Genomic DNA, 16406 nt, shown 5'->3' on the forward strand with positions numbered 1-16406 from the left:
AATCTTCAAAATGACATCATTGCTATTAGTAATTTGGAGAGGTTTCTGACAGTGGACTTCTCCAATGCAGTATGTCTCCCAGTCTCCTGACTGCTGATACCAATGGTATTGATTGTGGACCCAAGTAAAATGAAGTTGTTGACAATTTTAGTCTTTTTCAACCTGTCATGTTGCTTATCGATCTTGTGGTAAGGACTTTTGTCTTGATGTTGAGATATAATTCATATTGAAGACTGTTGTCTTTTATCCTCTGCAGTAAGTGTTTCAAGTCCTCTTCACTTTCAGCAAGCAAGATTGTGTCATTTGCTTAATACAGGTTGTTGATGAGCCTTTCCCCGACCCTGATACCACATTCTTTAAAGTATCTACCTTCTCTAATTAATGACTCAGCATACAGATTGAATTTGTATGTAAAGAAAATACAACCCTGATGCACACCTTTCCTGATTTTAAACCATGCAGTGGCAGTGTTCCCTTGCTCTGTTCAGTCAACAGCTTCTTGGTCTAGGTATAAGTTTTGAATGAGCATAATTAAGTGTCCTAGGATTCCCATTCTTCTCAGTGTTAACCATAGTTTGTTATGATCCACACAAATGCCTTTGCATAGTCAAAAGAAAACATATAGGCGTTGTTCTGATGTTCTCTGCTTTCAGCCAGTATCCATCTGGCATCAGCAATGACATCTCTGGTGCCACAGTCTCTTCTAAACTTTGCTTCAACTTCTGGCAATTCTCTGTCAATGTACTTAGTATTATAGTTGGTTTTGTATGCTCATCAGCATTATTTCGCTTGCATGTGATAGTAATGTTTTTTTTTTTCATAATTTCCACTTTCTGTTGAATCATCTTTCTTGGAAATGGGAAAACTATGGATCTCTTCCAGTCAGTTGGCCAGGTCTTCCAAATTTCTTGGCACAGCCTTGTGACCACATCCTGAGCTGCATCTGTTTGTTGAAACATATGAATTGTGTTCTATCAATTCTTAGAACCTGCTTCAAGTAATATGTAAGAAAAATTGTCGAAATTTTTGATAGATTTATTTGGAATTACTTTCAAACTAGGTTGTTGTTGTTATGTGCCGTCGAGTCGCCTGCGACTCATAGCGACCCTATGTACAACAGCCCTAAACTCCACTCTGTCCTGTGCCAATCGCACTGTCTCTGACACTCCCTTCCCAATTATCCCAGTCACTGAATCAATCCACCTCATAGAGGGCCTTCCTCTCCTGCGCTGTCGCTCCACCCTCCCAAGCATAATGTCCATCTCCAAGGACCAGTGTCTCCTCACAACATGTCCAAAGTATGTTAGACGGAGCCTCAGAATCCTTGCCTCCAAGGAGCCACCCGGTTTAACCCTTTCCAGGACAAATCTGTTTGTTTTCCTAGCAGTCCATGGTATTCTCAATACTCTTCTCCAGCACCACAGCTCAAAGGCATCAATTCTCCTTCTATCCTCCTTGGTCATTGTCCAACTCTCTGATGCATAACAGGTGATTGGGAAGACCAAAGCCTGTATCAGACGCACACTAGGTAGAACAAAAAAAAAATTAAACAAGGGGAGATGAAAAATAAAGGAAGAAATATGCAAAAAATGTAAAACAACAACAAATAGAATATAGTAAAAATTTTAAATAAAAAAAGAGGAAAACTTGGAAGAAAAGAAAAATAAAGAGGAGGGGGAAAAAAGGACATAGGAAAAGAAAAATCAAGGAACGGGAAAGAGAGGAAACAGGGTTGATACAGAGGAGATTCTCAGAGTCAAGGTAGAGTGCCTGGTCCTGGAAGGAGTTCCTACAGGCTGGATTGTGTCTAGAGATAGGGCACCTGGTTCCAGAAATAGATTCTGCCAGCCTAGATGTCAGCTGGAAACAGGGTTCCCACTTCTCACATAGCTGGGAGTAGGGTTCTTAAACCTGGAAGGAATTTCTTCCAGCTCACTAGGTGCACAGGAACAGGATGCCCAGTTTGGCACTGCTTGCTCCATTGGTCCAAGGAGGCAGAGAGCACATACTTCCAGATACAAGGGTAGCATATAGGTAACACCAAATTAATCTCAGGCACAGCAGGGTCTATGTGAGGGGCAAGGTTATAGCCAGTCAGATGGTCAAAAGTGGGGGATGGTCAACGTGGGGGATGTCACACCTCTGATACCAGGAGGATATAGGGGGATATGGGAGAGATTGCACCTTTCTTTTCAGCAGCCCTTGGTGTGGTCCACACCCGGATGAGCCAACTGATTATCAGATTGCTATGTTAGTTGGAATGCTGTTTGCAAAAATTCAGAATATCCTTGCTATGTCTTGCTCCATTTCTCTCTCTTAGCTTGGTTTTTTTCTTCTTGTGGGTACTTAATTCGCTTCTTTATCCTTTTCCTTTGAATCTAAGGGTTCCAGAGTTATTATCTGTATATGTTTCAAATGATTTCTCATGTCTTCATTTAGAAGGTCTGAGTAGTTTCTCTACCTAGTCTGACATCTTACCAAAAGTCCTTGTGTTTTCAGTTTAATTGAAAATCTATTGAACAGTTGTGTGCCAGGTACTGTGGTAGACATTAGAGACACTAAGCTACCTAGGTGGAGTCCCCTGCCTAAAAATTTTTAATGGCTCCCTAATACTTACGGAGTTCTGATGGAATATTGTGTTGTGTGTTGCACTAACCTAAAGGTCATCAATTCAAATGCACCAGCCAGTCCACAGCAGAAAAACAGCCACCTCCCATAAAGATTTATAGCCTCAGACTTGGAGGGTCACCATGAGTCCAATCTGTTCAGTGGTGGTGACTTTGATCATTTTTATTTTCTTTTACCTGTAGGATAAATTCTAAGTGCCTTAAAGGGTATCACATATGCTTTGTGCCTTGCCCCTTGCTCATTTTTCCCAGTCTCATCCCATACTTTACACATACTACACTGTTGCCCAATCTTGTATTCTCCTTCATGTTCTTTCTTCAGCTGACCAGCTCCTACTCATCTAGGAGTGCGTCTCTGAGTGACAAAATGCCCACCATCTGTAACTACCTCTTTGCCCCTAATGCATTGTTTTAAAATTGTTGCTATTATTGGTTGAAAAGCCTGCCTGGTCCTCAGCCAGTCTCACTGGCTCAGACACACCTACCCTGATTGCCCTAATTACTCTATCAGTCCATCTCATCCAGGGTCTTCCTCTTGTGTGCTGTCCTTCCACCTTTCCAAGCATGATGTCCTTCTCCAAGCATCAGTCCCTCCTGGCCACATGCCCAAATTATCTGAAACTGAGCTTCAAAATATCCTAGCCTCCAGGGAGAAACTTGAAACAGACCTATTTGTTTTCTTGGCAGTCCATTGTATGTTAAAGATGCTTCTCCAGCACCACAACTCAAAGACATTAATTTTTCTTCTGTCAACTTTATTCACCGTCCAGCTGTCTGATGTATAGCAAGTAATTGCAAAGACCATGACCTAGGTCAGGCACACCTTAGTCTCTAGATTGACATCGCTGCTTCTCAGTACTCTGGAAAGGTCCCTGACAACAGATTTGCCTAATGCAGTTCGTCATTTGATTTCTTGACTGCTGATGTCAAGAGTGTTGATTGTGGAGCCAAGCAGGCTGTAATTGTTACCAACCCCTGTGATGAGAATCTTTGTCTTCTCGATGTTGAGCTTCAATCCATATTGAACACTACAGTCCTTGACCTTCTGCAGCAAGTGCTTCAGGTCCTCCTCAGTTTCAGCAAGCACGATTGTGTCATCTGTGTAATATATATTGTTGGTGAGGTTTCCTCCAATCCTGATGCTACATTCCTCCTCATAAAGCCAAGCTATCCACCTGCTCTGTTCTGCATATAGATTGAAAAGATCCGGAGACAGGACACATCCCTTCCTTATTTTGAACCATGCGGTGTTTCCCTGCTCTGTTCTGAGGACTGCTTCCTGATCCAAGCGAAGGTTTTACATAAGAACAATCAAGTGTTCTGGGATTCCCATTCTCCTCAAGGTTAACCACAATTTGTTGTGATCCACACAGTCAAATGCCTTTGCACAGTAAACGAAACACAGATAGATATTCCTCCAGTACTCTTTCTGCCAAGATCCATCTGACATTGGTGATAATGTCTCCAGTGTCAGGGCCTCTTCTAAACCCAGCTTGTATTTCTGTACTGTTCCAGTCGTTTTTTTAATAATCTTCAGTAGGATTTTGATTGTGTGTGATATTGGTGAGGTTGTTATTGTTGTTAAGTGCCATCGAGTCAAGTATGACTCATAGCAACCCTATTAACAAAAGACCTGAACCCTGTTCTACAGTTATCATCATTTCTGTGTTCATAGAGTTTCCAGAGGGATTTGGTTTAGGAAGTGGTTGCCACTCCTTCCAAACCTATTGTACAATAATTTCCTCACACTGTTGGGTCAACGATTTTTGGAATGGGAATAAATATGAATCTCTTCCAGTCAGTTGGCCAGGTAGTTTTCCTCTAGATTTCTTTGCACAACTTATTGAGCATATGCAGGGCAGCATCTCTTTGTTGAAATATGTCAGTTGGCATTCCATCAATTCCTGGGGCTTTATTCCCCCCCCCCAAGTCCTTCAGAGCAGCATGAACTTCCTCCTTCATCACCATTGCCTCTTGATCATGTACTGTTTTCTTGAAATTCTTCTGTCTCAGCCAGTTCTCTTTGGTACAGTGATTCTGTATACTCCTTCCATCTTCTTTTTAATGCTTCCTGGATCATTCAGTATTCTGCCCATAGCATCCTTCAGTATTGCAACTCAAGGATTGAATTTGTTCTTTAGTTCCTTCAGCTTAAGAAACTTTTTAAAATTGTCTTTTTATATCTTTATCTTCTCCATTAGAATATGAGCTCCCTGAAGGAAAGTGTAATTGTTATGTACCATCAAGTTAGAACTAACTCATAGCTGATACTCCATTAGGTTTTCAGAGGCTGTAAATCAAATAGGAGAAGTTTACCCATCTTTCTTCCTTGGAAAAGCAGGTGGATTCAAACTGTGTCTTTGGGTTGGCAGTGCAGCTCCTTACCCAATAGGCCAAGAGACAGTATCATTCTTCTTTGTGTTTCCAATGCCTGATGCTTAGTTGTTACTTAGGAAATGTTTATTGATCTGCACACTTATTCTGATACTAATTCTCAGAAATTGTGACCAGCCTCTAAGAGCCAGTATGCTGCCATTGATCCAGAAGTTGACATAGTAAAATGTAAGTAAGATGCTGCCAGTGTTTAAGAATCTATATATTACGTTTTCTTAGGAAAATAATAGACAGTGTAATAGACCCCAGAAACTTGGTGATAAATTTATCATTTTAATAAATATGGTTTATAAGAAACTTGATCTTCATCTAAGATTCATTCTTGAAGATTTTACGTATTGGAATTGTGATGATTGACTATGTAGTTCCAGTATTTATTAGAAATCATTGGAGAGCTCGGGGCTATTTTCTTAGAAAGTAGGATTTGAAATTAGGTCCAGAAAATCTGGATTTGGCTTCTGGAGCTTTCTGTCAGTCATTAGCATACTCATTTTTACATCTTCTTCTCCTGATGTATTTATATAGGACTTGAATTTCCTGTTTTAAGAGAGGTAAGTCACAAATGAGTGTAGTTTGATTTAGAGAAATGTTTAGCAAAGTTTTCTTTTAAAACTTGGTATAGGCGAGCTCTGGTGGCCTAGTGGCAAGAAGCTGCACTGCAATCCCAGAGGTGTGTGGTTCAAATCCACCAGATGCTTTGCTGAGAAGGAGGAACCATCTCCTCCTGTACCAGTCAAATCTGATTTGACGGTACACACACACACACACACACACACACACACATAATAAAAAAAAGAAAAAAGAAAACTTGGTATAATGGTGAAAGTATCAACTAACTACTATGTTGAGTCTTCCTTTTAATAGTGAGATAAAATTTAAATGAGTACCTGTTGTCTCTTCTTCAAAGGGGAAGCAGCCTCTGGGAGTAACAGTGTTAACAAGATGACTCAGGGTCCTAAAGGTGGTGGCAGTGCAATAAAGGTAAGTTATTTCCTTTTTATTCATACTAAATATAAGTTAACACACATAACTTGGTACACGTTAAAAAAAAAAAAGGAAAAGACAAGCCTGTTGACACAGAGGAAGAATGCTTACAGTAACAATTCCATGATATTTTATTCCTAATTGAAGACAAAATTCAGTAGCAGGAGAATTGTAAAATAAGGTTCTCTGGTAACCTAGTGGCAAGAAGCTATGCTGCAATCTCAAAGGCATGTGGTTTGAATCTACCAGCTGCTCCATGAGAGAAAGATGGATAGTCTTTCTGCCTCTGAAAACCCCCTGGAGGATCATCTATGGGACGGTTCCACCTTGATGGTACACATAGCAACAAACAGGTGTTATTATAGAGGGAGATGGTCCAGTTTGAGCCACTGGGGTCTGAAGCAGCCATCTTAAACACTCATGCAATCACAAGTAAAGATTTTAACTGCTGTGGATGGCTATGTAGATTAAACATCATTTGACTTTCTAGGGGTTCTGCTTCTACTTCCATCTATCTTCTTAAAGTGGCATCTTGGACTAGAGAGTACATTCACTTAGATTTCCAGAACCTAGATCCAAAAATTTCCTACTGATATGCATTTAGGTCTTTAATGTTGAATTTACTTTTTTGCATGTGGAAGTCTAATCCTAAATGTGAAATCTAAAGCCATAAAATTCATAAAACAAAATACAGAGTCAAGGCCCTTGGGCCTCCCTGTTAGTAATAGATTTTCTAATGTAAAAACAAAACTACTAACCAGTTGGGAAACTGTAAAGGACCTTTCCAAAGTACATAGGACCTGTGATGTCAGTTTGAAGACAAAAATGCACCTGATTAAACGCATGGTCTTTTTCAGTCACGGGCTATGCATTTGAGAACTGGATAATGGATAAGGATGACAGAAGAATTAATACCATTGCTTTGTGGAGTTGGAAAAGAGTACTGAATATCCCATTGATTGCCAAAAGAACAAACAGACATGTCCTGGGAAAGTGCAGCCAGAGTGCTACATGGATAAAAGGATGGCAAAACTTTGTCTTACAAAAGGTATTCCTTGGAAAGGGACATCATGCTTGGGAAGGTGGAGAGTCAGCAAAAGAGAGGAAGACCCTCAAGGAGATGGACTGACACATTGCAGCAATGGATTCAAGTGTGCCAGAGATGATGAGAACGGCACAGGATAGGACAAGGTTCAGGCCTATTCATAGGGTCGCTATGAGTTGTGCTCAACTCCACCACACATAACAATAACAACAAAATGGCTAGCTAATAAAACAGAAAATAACAAATGTTGACAAGAATGTGGGGATTTTGGAACCCTTATCTATCGCTCATGGGAATACAAAGGTACAGCTACAGTGAACACTTGCTAAAAAACTAGAAATAAAACTACCATCTAACAGTTTCACTCCTGGGGGGGGGTGTCCAAAAGACTTGAAAGCAGACTCAGATTTGTCATTGTTCATTACAGCACTGTTATTCACATTAGCCAAAAGGTAAAAACAACCTAATATCCATCAACACATAAATGGATAAACAAAACATGGTACATACATATAATGAAATAATTCTTATCCAGTAAGAGAAATGATATATTCTGCAATAGAAGACAGTTGGGTGAAATAAGTCCATTACAAAAGGACAAATGTTATATGGCCTCACTTCTATTAAAAAGACAAGAAAAGACAAAAGTATAGAGATTATAGTTTATTAGTAATTACTGGGGAGGGCAGTAGGAGAAGGGAGGAAAGGGATTATTTCCTATAGAGTACAGAGTTTTGGTTTATATTATTGTTATATACTATCGAGTTGGCACTTGGCCATAGCTGACCCTCCAGCATGTTATAAGAGGCAATAAATTGCACAGAGGAGGAAATTGCCCATCTTTCTCCTGCAGTGCAGCTGATGTATTCAAACTGTGTGCTTTTCTTTGAGTTGACAGCGCAACCCCTTAACACTAACCCACCAGAGCTGGTAATGGGAAAATCCATTATGCAAAAATGGTTTGCATAACCATTAATGTAATTATTGTCAACAAGTTGTATATCTGTAAAAAGTTGAATTTGCAGAAATGTGATAGATATATTTACAACCATAGAAATGAAATGCACAGCAATTTCAAGGTTGTTTATCAATCATCATTTGCATTTTTCTGTAGCATTTAGCACTGTTGACCATTTCTTCCTTGATAGAATCTCTTGCCTTGGTTTCTGTTAACACACATTTTTCTTCTACCTATTTAAAAGACCCTTTTTATTATGCTCTTAGAGCTTTCATTTTTCTTGTTACTTTATGCTGATAATTTATTTTTGTTGGTTTGCTTATGAAGTTTGTATATACTGTTTTTCACACAATTCTTCATACATACTGTGTTTCATACAATTATTGCCATGTATTATGTTTTATAAAATTAATCACCATGGGACCTTGTCCATCATTATACTGTCTCTTTCACCCAGATCCTTCCCATTTCCTTGCCCCCCCAAATTCCATCCACTGAACTATGCAACCCTGTGGTTTCACCCCTACCCATCCTCACCTCTCCACTGCCATCCTTTCCCTCTTGGGTTCCCATACATGTTTTACTAGCTATCCTTCTGTTTTTACAATAAGGTCTTATGTGGTTTTTGTCCTTAAAAGACTGAGTTCATTCACTCAGCATAATACTCTCCAGTCTCTCCCATGTAATTGAGCAGGTCATAAAGACTCCCCCCCAAAAAAAGTCTTGGACCAGATGACTTTACATCTGAATTTAACAAAAAATTCAGAGATTTATCACCAATTTTACTTAAATTATTTCAAAAAATAGAAAAAGAAGAAACACTCCCAGAGACATTCTATGAAGCAAGCATAACCCTAATACCAAAACCAGGTAAAGATATACTGATATTCTTAAAGCTACCTTTAGACTTCTATTCTCCTCTCATTCTCCACAGTGTCCTGAGTAATTTCATCAACTACCACAGCGAAAAAGAGGAAGACCCTCAGCTGCAACAATGGACTTGAATGTACCAGAGATTGTGAGAATGGCATGGGCTAGGACAGGTTCAGATCTGTTGTTCATAAGGTCACTCTGAGTCGTACTCGACTTGTTGGCAAATAACAGCAACAACAATCACAGCTTCAAATACTGTGTCATACTGATCACTCCCAAACTTTTCCTGTCACTGGCCCTGAGGACCAGATCCAGTTCTTAACTGATCAGTCATTCCTATAATCTTAAAGATGCTGCAGACTCATTGCCTAAGCTATGAAAATCACCAAGCCAGAATATCTGCTTATTAATGTGTAAAATGGCAAGTAGTAATCCTTTTATGTATTATTGTTCTGGTGGGCTAGTGTTGAGACTCTTCACTGCAATTCCAAAGGCATGCAGTTCAAATCTGCCAGCTGCTCTGCGGGAGGATGGGCAGTCTCCTCTTATGCAATTACTGCTTCTGAAAACGCTCTGGATGGTCAGGTATGGGTCAATTTCAACGGTACATGGCAACAACAAATAAAATTGTGAATGTTTCTGTGCATTGTCTCAATAATAGAATCAGAAAGTTGGTCAGTGAGTATGGAAGGTGTTTTGCCCAGATTGAGATGAGTTCTGATGATCCATCCTTTTCCCTCAACAGTCCATCTCTCTGCTGTCCATATTGTTTTCACCATCTCCACTAGACAGTGCTAGGCATATTTTGTAGATGTTTCTGAGTCTGGTTTTCTCACATATTCTTTCTTTTGATATGTTCATATATTACCATGTAGTTCCCCTAATCGGTAAGATCTTCCTGAGGACCTAAGTGAGTCTTGTTTTCTTTCTTTACCAAATTTCAGTACTTGAGGAAACCTTAGCTTACGTGTTTCAGAATTCAAAGAGGGTACACCGTTAGCTCCTCCCTCATTTCCAACATATGACTTGCAATGTTAACAGATACTATTTTGATGAAAAATAGGAAGATCTCTGAAACAGGTAATCTTGACAGCAATTTTAAATGATACATTGTAGTGGAGTTTTTTAAAATAATGGCTTTATAAAAACAAGTTAAATTTGCATACTTCTGTAGGAGTAAACATTCTTAATATTCAATATATGATAATTTTTCAAAGTCATGAATGTTATTTTGTACCACAAGTACACTATGACACATAGCAACCCAGTGAACAGTGGATCTGAATCCTTCCGTATCCTGTGCCATCCTCATAATCTCTAATATGCTTGAGCACATTATTATAGTCACTGTGTCCATTCATCTTGCTGAGAGTTTTCCTCTCTTTTACTGTCCACCTTTCACTCCACCTTTCCAAACATGTTATCGTTTTCCAAGGAATGACTCCTCCTCACAACATGCCTAAAGTATGGAAGGCAAAGCTTCACAATCTTTGTCTCCAAGAAGCACTCTGGTTGCACTTTCTTTTGACCACCCATGGGATAGTCAGTGCTCTTAACAGTCAAAGACACTGATTCATCTTAAGGCATCCTTATTCATTGTCCAACTTTCAGATGCATAACAAGTAATTGAAAAGACCAGGACTTGTATCAGGTGCACTTAAGTCTTTAAACTGACATCATTGCTCTTCAGCACATTGGAGATATCCTTGACATCAGATTTTCCCAGTGCCATACATCTTTGTTTTCTTAACTGTTAGTACCAATGGTGTTGATTATGGATCTAAATAAGATAAAATCATTGATAATTCAAATCTTTTCTCCTTTTATCATGATGAATAAAATCCCAGTGGTGAGGATTTTTGTCTTCTTGATATTTAAGTATAATCGTAATGAAGACTATAGTCTTTTATCTTCTGCAGCAAGCGTTTGAAATCCCCTCATTTTCAGCAAGAAAGATTGTGTCATCTTTTTAACACAGATTTTTTTTATGTCTCCCTCCAATCCTGATGCCACACTCTTTTCATAAAGTCCAGTTTCTCATGTGGTTTGTTCCACATACAGATTGAATAAATGTGGAGAAAGGATACAGCCGTGATGCACACCTTTCCTGATTTTAAACCATACCGTGTTTGCTTGTTCTGTTGGTACAACAGCTTCTTGGGCTAGATATAGGCCTGTATAAGCATAATTAAGTGTTCTTGAATTCCAGTTCTTCTCAATGTTAGCCATAATTTGCTGTGATAAGTATTATAACAAGAAGTGCAAAGAGAGAAAAACCTACTGACTGGGAAAAAAACATTTGGCAATAGCATTTCAGACAAAGGTCTCATATCAAAAATTTACAGAATCCTATGGGCCTCCACAAGCAAAAGACTGATAATACCATTACAAAATGGGCAAAAGACATGGAAAGACTTCACAGAGGAAGATATTCAGATGGCAAAGAGACACATGAAGAAATGTTCAAAACCACTGTTAATAAGAGAGATATAAATCAAAACCAAGATGAGACACCATTTCACCCCAGTGGCAGTGACAAAGATTAAGAGGACAGCAAATTATAAATGTTGGAGAGGATTTAGCAAGATAGGAACTCTTATATACAGTTGGTGGGATTGTAAAATGGTACAACCACTCTGAAAAGCAGTTTGGTGTTTCCTCAAAAAGCTGAACATAGAAATTCCATATGACCCAGCTATTCCATTGGTTGGAATATACCCTGAGAAAATAGAACTGATGGACAAAAGGAGATTTGTACCCCAATGTTCATGACATTATTCACCATCTCAAGAACATGGAAATAGCCCAAATGTCCAACCACAGTCGAATGGATTGAGAAATTATGGTGCATTCACACAGTGGAATACTATGCACAATGCAGGAGCAATGATTTTGAAAATCACTAAACTTGGGAAGGACTGGAGAGTATTATGCTAAGTGAACTAACTCAGTCCCATAAGAACAAATACTGTATAAAACCATTATTGTAGAAATAGATAACTAGTAAAATGTGTATGAGGATGCAAGGAGGGAAGGGCAGGAGCAGAGTGGTGAGGATAGGGTTGATAATCATAGTGTCACACAATTAGATGAGTGGAGAGGAGTGGATAAAGGAAATGGGAGAGATCCAGTGTGAAAAACAATATATACGAACTTTATAAGTAAACCAGTATAAAATAAAAATTTTATTTTTTTTAAAAAAAAGGAAGTGCAAAAAGCCAGAGTCAGAAAATTAAAAAGGGAACTTGCTCAGCATTTCTCAGGTTGAAAGAACTGAAAAAGCAAAATCAAGCCTTGAGCATACTGAAGAATGTTATGGGCAAAATCTTGAATGATCCAGGAAGCATCAAAAGAAGATAGAATACACACAGTCATTGTACCAAAAAGAATTGGCTGACATGGATGAATTGTAGGTAAGCTTTATACATTGAGCCTCTTTTAATTGTGGTAAATACGTGTGCCCACGTATGTGTGTGTGAAATTCCATACATGTATAAATCCACCATCACTATTATCCATTTTCAAATTTTCTCATCATTAACAAAGTTCGATATCCTGTAAGTAGTTCCCCTTCTCCCTCTCACGTAAATGGAAACAGATAAAATCTGCCCTTTTCCAACTTACTTATTTTACTTAGGGAAATTCACATAATGTTTTTAGGGTTCATCTATATTGTAGCATGTATCACACCTTCATTCATCTTGATGGCTTACTTTGTGATGCCATGGATAAAGCTATTTTAAAAAGTAGTTCCTGCCAGTTGCTCCAAGGGAGAAAGATGATGCAATCTGCCTTCATAGATTTCAGCCTCAGTTATCCTGTAGGGTGCTTCTCTTCCTTCCTATAGGACTGCCATGAGTTGGAATCTACTGGACATTGTGGATTGGTTTGGTTTGAATATGATTCTAAAAGGCTTTTTATTTACTAATTCATCTGTTGATACGTGTTTCTACCTTTTGGCTAATGTGAATAGTACTACAGTAATCAGTGGTGTACAAGTACCTATTTGTGTTCTTGCTTTCACAAACATTTTTTTAGTGTAAACCTAAAGGAAACACTACATGGTTCAAAATTGGGAAGGTTGTGCACCAAAGATATGTCCTATCTCCATATCTTTTCAGTCTGTATGTGGAACAGATTATCCGGGAGGCTGGGCTCTGTGAGGAGAACTGTGGCATCAGGATTGGAGGTAGACTCATCAACAATCTGCATTATGCAGATGACAAAAATCTGCTTGCTGAAACTGAGGAGGACTGAAACGCTTGCTGCAGAAGGTCAAGGTTTGCAGCCTTCAATATGGATTGAAGCTCAGCGCCTAGAAAACAAAGATTCTCACCACTGGGCTGATTGGCAGCATCATGATAGATGGTGAAGAGGTTGAGATTGTTAACAGCTTCAGTTTGCTTGGCTCTGCAATCAACACTCTTGGTACCAGCAGCCAGGAAATGAAAAGATGAATTGCATTGGGAAATTCAGCTGTCAGAGACCTCTCCAAAGTAAGCTGTCAGAGACCTCTCTAAAGTACTAAAGAGCAGTGATGTCAGTCTGGAGACTAAGGTGCACCTGATACAGGCCATGGTCTTTGCAGTTACTTACTTTGCATCAGAAAGCTGCACAATGACTAGAGATGATAGGAGAGTTTGATGCCTCTGAGCGTTGGTGCTGGAGAAGAGTATTGAATATACTGTGGACTGCTAGGAGAACAAACAAGTTCGTCCTGGAGAGGATGAAGCCAGGCTGCTCTTTGGAGGCAATGATTCTGAAACATCATCTGACATACTTTGGACATGTTGCAAGGTGGGATCAGTCCTTGGAGAGGGTCGCCATGCTTGGGAGGGTGGAAGACCAGCGAAAGAGAGGAAGATCCTCAATGAGGTGGATTGATTCAATCACTGGGGTAATGGGGCTAGGTTTGTTGGAGACAATAAGATTGGCATGGGATAGAGCAAGGTTTAGGACTATTGTACATAGGGTCGCTATGAGTTCTAGGTGATTCGATGGCACATAACAACAACAACAAACCTCCTAAGGGTAGAATTGCTAATAATTGTAAGGAGTCCTGATGGCACAGTGGTTAAGCACTCACCTGCTAGTTAAAAGGTTGCTGGTTCAAACCCACCAACTATTCTGTAAGAGACAAAAAACGGTAGTCTGATCCCAAACGATTATGTTGCTGTTGGGTGTCTTTGAGTAGAGTGTGACTCATAACAACTGTATGAACAACAGATCTGAACCCTGTCCTATCCTGTGCCAATCTCTGGCACACTCAGGCCCATTGCTGCAGTCATTGAGTCAGTCCATCTCATTGAAGGTATTCCTCTCTTTCACTATCCTTCCTTCTTTCCAAGAGTGATGTCCCGCTCCAAGGAATAACTTCTCCCAGCAACCTACAAGGTTGCTTGCAGGGTCGCTGTGAGTTGGAATTGCGTTGACACACAGCAACAACATGTTAATCTATATTTGAATTTTTGAGGAACTACTAAATTTTTCTGCAATGATTGTATCATTTTACCATCTACATTGACTTTAGGTGAAGAATTCTTTATTTCATATCATCCCAGTGAGATGAAATTATCACTAACATTTATTGAGTGTCTGCCTTATCATCCCAATCTTCACAGCCCTATGAGAATATATAGATACTGTCATTGTCTCTACTGCAACACAAATGAATAGATACTTAGAGGTTTAGATACTTGCCAAAGATCAGTAGAGTCGGGATCTTATGCTAGAGCCCAGACTCAACTGTGTCATCTCTTTGCTCTTCTAGTTACCATTCACATACATGGTAAAAGATAGGCACTTCTTATAGTCATATGCTCATTTTCCAAGTAAACCCATGTTCATCGATACTGTTTTTTTTATTATGAGAAATGCATCTCGCTCTGAGTCTATTTTCAACTAACTGGACAGACTTTGATTATTTTCAGTTGTCATGTGCTTAATGTGTTTTTCACTTGTGAGGTATTGTAGACTTAATTGTTGTATGGGCAGAAAGGGAATCATTTGGGTCTCAAAAACTATTACATATATGTGCATTTTGATTATTTTCACTTGTGAGGTATTATAGACTTAATTGTTGTATGGGCAGAAAGGGAATCATTTGGGTCTCAAAAACTATTACATATATGTGCATTTTCTTTGTAGGTCAGGCACATTCTGTGTGAAAAATATGGCAGAATTATGGAAGCCATGGAAAAGTTAAAGTCTGGAATGAGATTCAATGAAGTGGCTGCACAATATAGTGAAGATAAAGCCAGGCAAGGGGTATGGTTTTCTTGTCATTTAAAATTATTTGTCGCCTACAAAAGGAAACCTAGAAGTAGAGATTATTTCTATCTTCCATTAATTTTAGCCTCATCTTGACTTAAAGATCATAAAAGCAGAAATGTTCCATTTTTTAATGGTTAGTTAAAGGATCACGTGTCAAAACACATGACTGAACTTGTACAATTAACTTAAAAATCCAGCAATATTTTGAGTGCTTATGTATTAGTATAGGGTTAGAACTCTTTTCTATAGTTGTGCTTGTTGATCTGATTCCTTCATAGCTCTGATGAATAAACGTAATAACATTAGCATTCATGTTGATAAAGTCTGTCAAGCTACAGTAGAATTGTTCCCTCATCAGTCGACTTGACATCACATATCTTTTGGGTTTTTCAGGGCGACTTGGGCTGGATGACCAGAGGGTCCATGGTAGGACCATTTCAAGAAGCAGCCTTTGCCTTGCCTGTAAGTGCACTGGATAAGCCTGTGTTTACAGACCCTCCAGTCAAGACAAAATTTGGATACCATATTATTATGGTTGAAGGGAGAAAATAAAATCATATGAAAATAATAATCTGTACGATATTAAATAATCTTTATGTTTTATTAATTATATCAACAAACTTGTCAATGCAAAATAGGGGAGGGGGCATAGGCAGGTTAGTATTTAATGCAGTAGGTATTCAGTCTATAGATCTCAGATTGAGATTGTTAACAGCTTTTGTTTGCTTGGCTCTATAATCACCATTCTTGGTACCAGAAGCCAGGAAATCACAAGACAAATTGCATTGCGAAAGTCTGCTGTCAGAGACTTCTACAAAGTACTGAAAATCAACGATGTCAGTCTGGAGTACGCCTGATCCAGGCCATGGCCTTTGCAATTACCGTGGCACACCTTAGTCTTAAAAATTGCATCTTTGCTCCTCATCCTTGTCCAATGCAGTACATCTCCTGACCTACTGACTGCTGGTACCAAGGATGTTTATTGTGGATTCAAGTAAGATGAGACGGTTGATAACTTTGATCTTTTCTCCATTTATCATGCTGCTTTTTAGTCCAGTGGTAAGGATTTTTGTCTTCTTGATATTAAGATGCGATTTATATTGAAAGCTGTAATATTTGATATTCTGAAACAGGTTTCAGGTTCTCCTCACTTTCAGCAAGCAAGATTATGTCATCTGCATAACGCAGATTGTTAATGAGTTCCTCCAATCTTGATCCCACTTCCTTCATAGAATCCAGTTTTCAAATGCTT

General features: G+C 39.0%; 1 protein-coding gene across 1 annotated transcript in view; it reads left to right on the forward strand.

Moving 5' to 3' along the window:
* The window catches only part of LOC102848589 (peptidyl-prolyl cis-trans isomerase NIMA-interacting 4-like), a 28849-nt gene extending 13131 nt beyond the window's left edge, over positions 1 to 15718 (forward strand). Inside the window, exons 2-4 of the mRNA XM_006895986.1 lie at positions 5929 to 6002; positions 15029 to 15148; positions 15548 to 15718. Coding sequence (XP_006896048.1) covers positions 5929 to 6002; positions 15029 to 15148; positions 15548 to 15706 — 353 coding nt within the window. The 3' untranslated portion in view covers positions 15707 to 15718. The remainder of the gene's footprint in view (positions 1 to 5928; positions 6003 to 15028; positions 15149 to 15547) is intronic.
* Positions 15719 to 16406: the final 688 nt, after the last annotated feature.

This window comes from Elephantulus edwardii, unplaced genomic scaffold (assembly GCF_000299155.1).
Source record: "Elephantulus edwardii isolate Elephantulus edwardi_28Jun2011 unplaced genomic scaffold, EleEdw1.0 scaffold00178, whole genome shotgun sequence".
Taxonomy (NCBI): Eukaryota; Metazoa; Chordata; class Mammalia; order Macroscelidea; family Macroscelididae; genus Elephantulus; species Elephantulus edwardii.